This window comes from Galeopterus variegatus, unplaced genomic scaffold (genome assembly GCF_000696425.1).
Source record: "Galeopterus variegatus unplaced genomic scaffold, G_variegatus-3.0.2 Scaffold1666, whole genome shotgun sequence".
NCBI classification, from domain to species: domain Eukaryota; kingdom Metazoa; phylum Chordata; class Mammalia; order Dermoptera; family Cynocephalidae; genus Galeopterus; species Galeopterus variegatus.
The window spans coordinates 208,796-215,428 of record NW_007727777.1 but is presented as its reverse complement, the minus strand read 5'-3'; the positions used below and the strand labels follow the sequence as shown (position 1 = coordinate 215,428).

Below are 6,633 nucleotides of genomic sequence, written 5' to 3'. Positions count from 1 at the left end.
GCCGAGCCGGCGAGGGGAGCCCCGGGGCCGGCGGCCGGAGCGCGTGGAGGGGCGCCGGCTCCATGGGCAGCAGCGCGCGGCGCCAGGATGATGGACGTTAACGGCAGCGGCCGCCCGGACCTCTACGGGCACCTCCGCTCTTTCCTCCTGCCAGAGGTGGGGCGCGGGCTGTCCGACCTGAGCCCCGACGGTGGCGCCGACCCGGTCGCAAGCTCCTGGGCGCCGCACCCGCTGAGCGGGGTCCCCGAGGTGACCGCCAGCCCCGCGCCCACCTGGGACGCGCCTCCGGACAATGCCTCGGGCTGCTGGGAGCAAATCAACTACGGCAGAGCCGAGAAAGTTGTGATCGGCTCCATCCTGACGCTCATCACGCTGCTGACGATCGCGGGCAACTGCCTGGTGGTGATCTCCGTGTGCTTCGTCAAGAAGCTCCGCCAGCCCTCCAACTACCTGATCGTGTCCCTGGCGCTGGCCGACCTCTCGGTGGCCGTGGCGGTCATGCCCTTCGTCAGCGTCACCGACCTCATCGGGGGCAAGTGGATCTTTGGCCACTTCTTCTGCAACGTCTTCATCGCCATGGACGTCATGTGCTGCACGGCCTCGATCATGACCCTGTGCGTGATCAGCATCGACAGGTAAGGGCCGGGCCGCCCATGCCGGGGTCCGGCTGGGTTGTGCCGGCAGCTCAGTCCCGCGCGCTCGCCTTTCCTGGGGAGATCAAGCCAGACTTCAAGGCGGGATGAAGGGGTGCGCTTCAAACGCAATCCCCACTCATCAACCAACTTCACATACAGCAAAGCCTATACACACCTTTGAAAGAAAACCCGAAATGTTCTGGTTTACTGTAGCGAGGATTTTAAGACCAAAGTTAGAGTACTTTAAGCATTAGCCGTTCCACCAGGGGGTCCCTTGGCTGGTTTTCGGAAGGAAGGGATTTGATGCTGCTGTCTTGACAAAGAGTCATGCTGAGTTTAAAGAGTCATTTCTTAAAGAAATCCACCTCTCTTCCCGGATTGTATGAGCTTCTCAAATGAAAGGACCTTGGATGGTCCCTTAATTGGGGGTCTGCCTGTCTTAAACGTTGCATCCTTTTGAATGTTATTTCCGAATCGCATTCTTTGGAAGTCTGCTTTTAGTGTTTGGCAACGTCTGTATCTTGAAGCTTAGTAACTGGAGCTTTACTCCCTGTCTAAGTGGTTGGTTTTAACCTTTCATCATATCCCTTGTGAACTATAACTTGGGAACTCCCCCACTAGAGTAATTGGCATAGAGGCGGACCATCTGTCAGGGATGCTGGGGAAAAAATTCCTGCCTTGAGTGTCATATTGGACTAGGAGACCCCCAGGGTTTTTTCAGACTCTTAAGATTACAGAATTTTGAAATGGAGCTTGTCTTTGGCCCTAGAGATATTATGCAGTTGACAACTTGACGTATGGCTTCAATGCTTTTTGGCCACAGAGCAACTCTTTCACTTGAAACTGAAATGTTAAATCTTAATATTCATGCTCAGAATTCTCCTGGTGTGTTAAAACCAGCACATGATAGTAGCCTGTTGTGTTTAATGATACAGAGAAGTGGTTGTTTATTTTCTTAGTGGACCTACAAAACCTTTAAATGTGTAGATCTTTTGGCATAGGAGAAATAATTGATACCCCACACTTAAAATGACAGTGCCTCAAAGGATGGTCTAGCACGAAACTGAGATATTCCTTCTTTTCCTTCTTGAAAACACTGCTACTTGGGGTTTGTTGATATTTTAGGTGTTCAGCTATTTTACTGCTTGACCAGGGTTTATAATTACTAAATAAAAAGAGTTACAGGAAAGGGAATATTTTCAAGGGAAGAAAAATCGTAGCTGCATTTAGTTAATGATTTAGGTTCTTTGTTTATTTATTTTTTAAATTAATGCTGCCATTTTATATATCGTGCTAGGTGCTTCTGAAAGCAAACAAGTGATTATTTTAAGAGCAGAGCATGAACTGCATATGTGAGAATATTAGCACCAAACTTGGCAGCTGAAGTTCTGAATTACTGTATTTAAAAATGACAAAAACATATGCATTTACAGTCTGGCTTTGGCAACAGGAATTAGGACTCAATATACATAGTAACTATATTACACGAATTATAAGTGCAGAAATCCTACTGCTCAGCCAACCAAAACGGTGCTTCATGCATGAATGGAGTGCTTTTAAATGGAACTTAGTGTAATGAAACAAATAACTTATACTGCAAGTAATACACTTATAACCCTTTTCCATTTCATAATTGAGAAATGATAACACATTGTGCTAACTCATTTCCTAAGACAGCTAGTACTTGTGTTCTTCTGGGCACTTCAGATTTGGCTGAGATCACCCTGTGATTCCAGTGCTTGAGCTAAAGACATTCTTCACTCAGTGTGCATGTGTGACTTAGCATCAGCACCAATGTCCTGAATACAAAGAAGAGGTTTAATCCTTTTTAGCAAGAGCTTCCAATTTCTTCATTAACTGTATTCTTATGATTGTCACAAATTGTGGTAATATGGGCATCTAGATTCTATCTTTTTTTTCTCCTATAAAAATTCCACATTGGTGAATTCTGCTTAAAAATTATCTTAGAAGATCAGCATATCATTTTTTTTAGATAAAATGAAGAATTGATAAAATTGGAAGACAGAGATTGTTTTTCCTTCAAGAACACACAGAAATGAAAATGAGAAAAAGGAAAATGCATTTGCTACCCAAAGTGAATTATTTCTGAAAAGAATGTTTTCTTCATTTCCATTGTAGAATATGACAGGAGATATAAAATGTTCTATGAAAATGTGAAAAAATATAATCTTCGTTCATTCCCTTGTTCATTTCCTCTTGAGTACCTAATACAGGTTATACTGTACTTTATGCAGCACAAAGATGAATAACAATGTTCTTGCTTCTTGCTTTTGAGCTCACTCTATATGACGAAAGTCTGGGTATCTGTTGGGCATTTAACCTGTCCAAAAGGGAACCTCTGGTTTTTCTTGACCACTCCCCACCAGACTGGGATGCTTTTCCAGTCTTTTCCAATGTAATGCCATACTGTCCCTGTTCACAGCCCTCAAAACTCCCACCCCCCATCCTTTTCAGATAATGACTCATATTCGTTGAAAAAGTAGCAACCATTGGAGGGGAACTCACCACCAAAGAAGCAATCTTCCCTGCATCTGTACCCTTCTTTTTATTTTCTTCAAGTTAGAAATCAAGACGACATGTGTCCTAACAAAGACCAAACCACCTTGACTTTATATTCTATCCCCTCACCTTCTCAAGGACTTTGTTCCTTCATTAACCTCTCACCTCTGGTCTGTCTTCAACTTTTCCTCTCTACTGGGTTAAGCCTGACCTTCTATCTCTAAAAACCCCCTCTATACCTCACTTCTCCCTCCAGTTACTGCTCCACTGCACAGTTAAGCTGCTCAGAGAGCTGTTTCCACAATCAGTCTTTACCTTTTTACCCTTCAGATAGATGAGTTGGCACCCACCAGGTCTACTGCAATATTCTAACTGGCCTCACTGGTTTCACTTCTGTCCACCCCCACCTATTCCCTGTGACAAAGCCAGAATTATCTATTTTAAAACATTTTCTGTTTTAAGTGAAGATAAAATTTTACATATAGTGAAATGCACAGATATTAAACATCCAATTTGATGATTTTTAACAAATATATATAGTCTGTAACCAATACTCCAATCAAGATATAGAATATTTTTGTCATCCTAGAAAGTTCCCTTGTGCCCCTTTTAGAATTATCTCTTAAAAATAGAAATGAAATTACCTTTTATTTATAGTTTGAGAACATGCAGAACGATTCTATATATTGTTTAGGGAAGCTTATACAAGGAGTGAAAGTACAAAATAGTGCAGAGGAATGGTGGACACCATGTTCAGGAGAGTGGTTATTTCCAGTGGGGTGGGCGGAGGTGTGGCCAGTGAGTAGTATGCAAATCAGCTGTATTGGTAAAATTTTGATTCTTAATCTTGGTGGTAGATACAGTGTTATTATTCTTTGCATAACTTTTTGTACATATGAAATATTTTTTTAAACTTTTTTGGAAATACATATAGAAAAGTACGCAAAGTATGGAGCTTGATGCGTTTCCCCAAAGTGAGCACATCTACATCTACGTAATCTGCAAGCATATCAAGAAATAGAACATTGCCAACCTCCCACGGGCCCCCTTCTATCCCTTCTAGTTTCTGATATCCTCAAAGCTAATCATTCTCCTGACTGCTAGCATCATATATTAATTTTTCTTGGCCAGAACTTCATGTAAGTAGAATTGTATAGCATGTACTCTTTTGAATCTGGCTTCTTTTATTCCACATAATGTCTGTGAGATTTATCCATAGTTTTTAGCCTATCTGTGGTTTATTCACTTTTACTGCTGAGTAGTATTCCATTGTATAAATATTCCATAATTTGTTTGTCAGTTCATTTGTAGATGGACATTTGAGTTGTTCCTAGTTTCTGGCTATTAGTAATAGTGCTGCTCTGAACATTTATTTGTGTGCATATAATTTTGTGGACATGTTTTAATTCTTTTGGGTAATACAGTACTGGGCAATAAGATACCTTGGAACATTTTAATTCTATCTATGCCCTCGCACTTTTTGTGTTGTTGTTGTCATGTATTTGAAGTCTACAGATTTAAAAAACTCGTTAGGTATTATTTTTATTGTTGCTAATAACGGAACATTTTAATTCTATCTATGCCCTCGCACTTTTTGTGTTGTTGTTGTCATGTATTTGAAATCTACAGATTTAAAAAACTCGTTAGGTATTATTTTTATTGTTGCTAATAACAACCAGTATTCATTCTAATTTACCCACATGTTTACCTTTTCCATTCCTCTTTATTCTTTTCTGTATTCCCATGCTTTCATCTGGGATTGTTTTCTTCTGCCCAGTTAGACCCTGGTTAGTCTTTTATTTAAGTGAGGTTTTACTAGTGACAAATCGTCTCCATTTTAATTTGTCTGAAAATGTCTTAATTTTACCTTCATTTTTGAATGGTATTTTTGCTGAGTGTGGAATTTTATATTTGTAGGGTTTTTTTTTTTCTTCAGCACTTTAAACACTGTTCTGCTATCTTCAGACTTCTATCGTTTCTGTTGAAAAATCAGCCATTAGCCAACATTATCATTACTCCTTTGATATTATCGTGTCTTTTTTCTTCTGGCTGCTTGTAGGATTTTCCTGGTCTTTAGCTTTTATCAGTTTTTCTGTGAGGTACATAGGTCTGGTTTTATTGATTTTTTTTGTCATTTATTTACTATTAACCCTGCGTGGGGTTCTTAGTGATTTTTGTATTTGTGCATTGGTATCTTTAATCAGTTTGCTATTTTCTCTTTGAACACTTTTAATCTTCCTTCTCTTTTTTCTGTCATATTTTAGACATTTTTACTGTATTACACATGTCTCTTATATTCTTTTGTTTTTCATTTTACTTTTTTCTCTGTGCTTCAGTTTTGAAGATTTTTTGACCTGCTTTCCAATTTATTAATCATCTCTTCTGCTATGTATAAAATGTGTGCAACCTTATCTATTAAGTTTTTAATTTCAGTGATTATATTTTGCAGTCCTGGATATTTCATGCAATCTTTTTTTATTGATTCTACTTCTCTGGAGAAATTTTCTACTTTTTCATCTAATTTCTCCATCTTGTTATATTTTTGAGTATATTAATCATAATTGGATTCTTTGTTTACTAACTCCAATATCTAAATCACTTGTGGTTTTTGTGAATGATCTGTTTTTTTTCCTCTTGGTTTTTGGTCTTTGTCTTGGCATGCCTAGTAAATTTTGATTGTATACTCAACATTTTGTATAAAAAAATTGTAGATGTTGTGGATGATGTTATTTTCCTCCAGAGAAAATATCTGCTAGGCAGGCATATCGGGGGGCGGGGGGGCTGATTATTTTAATCCAAGTAGGGACTGAGCTGACTGTAGGCTATGTTTTAGTTTTGATAAAGCTCTGCCACTGATAGATGCCTCTTTCTAGGGTGTAGCTTTCTCGGGATTTTAGCTAAGAACCTGAATGTTCTCAATGACTTTGCCCCCTGGTTAGTTCAGAACTCTAATTTTTTTCTCCTCAGAACTGTGAGACAGTCAAAACTCCCTCTGAAAGCTCCTTGGGGGTTTTCTTCATGGCTTCTTAGCTTCCTGCCTTATACAGTTTCAGAGTTCAGCAACCGTCTTGAGGGGAATACCAGAAAAGTGCTGGGCTTAGTTTTCTGCTCCTCCCTCTCACTAGGATCTTGGTTTCTCAGATCTCTAACTTTTGTCTCTATAGCCTCAAGAGATGCCAAAAGTTCTTCTGGTGTTTTTTTCTCTTCATGGCAACTCTGCTGAGGCTCTTTGCCTAGATCCTCAACCCCTTACTTCTCACCCAGTTTCAGTAAATGCACTGAGGGAAATAGTGGCTGATGAATTTTAGCTCACCAAGTCTAGTTATCTCAACAGCTCTGTGATGGCTACAAGCACGTGTGTGTGTGTGTGTGTGTGTGTGTGTGCTTTATCCAGCTTTTTTTTTTGTCTTTTTTTCTGTGTCCGGCAACGGATTGCAACCCTCAGTGTTGCCCCCATACTGGACCGGGGACCGGCAAC

The 6,633-nt window shown here is 40.3% G+C and overlaps 1 protein-coding gene across 3 annotated transcripts in view; it reads left to right on the top strand.

The window, feature by feature from the left end:
• Nucleotides 1-6: 6 nt before the first annotated feature.
• The window catches only part of HTR7 (5-hydroxytryptamine (serotonin) receptor 7, adenylate cyclase-coupled), a 95,817-nt gene continuing 89,190 nt past the window's right edge, over nt 7-6,633 (top strand). For all 3 annotated transcript variants that reach the window (XM_008578341.1, XM_008578342.1, XM_008578340.1), the window contains exon 1: nt 7-635. In XM_008578341.1, coding sequence (XP_008576563.1) covers nt 88-635 — 548 coding nt within the window. In that variant the 5' untranslated portion in view covers nt 7-87. The remainder of the gene's footprint in view (nt 636-6,633) is intronic.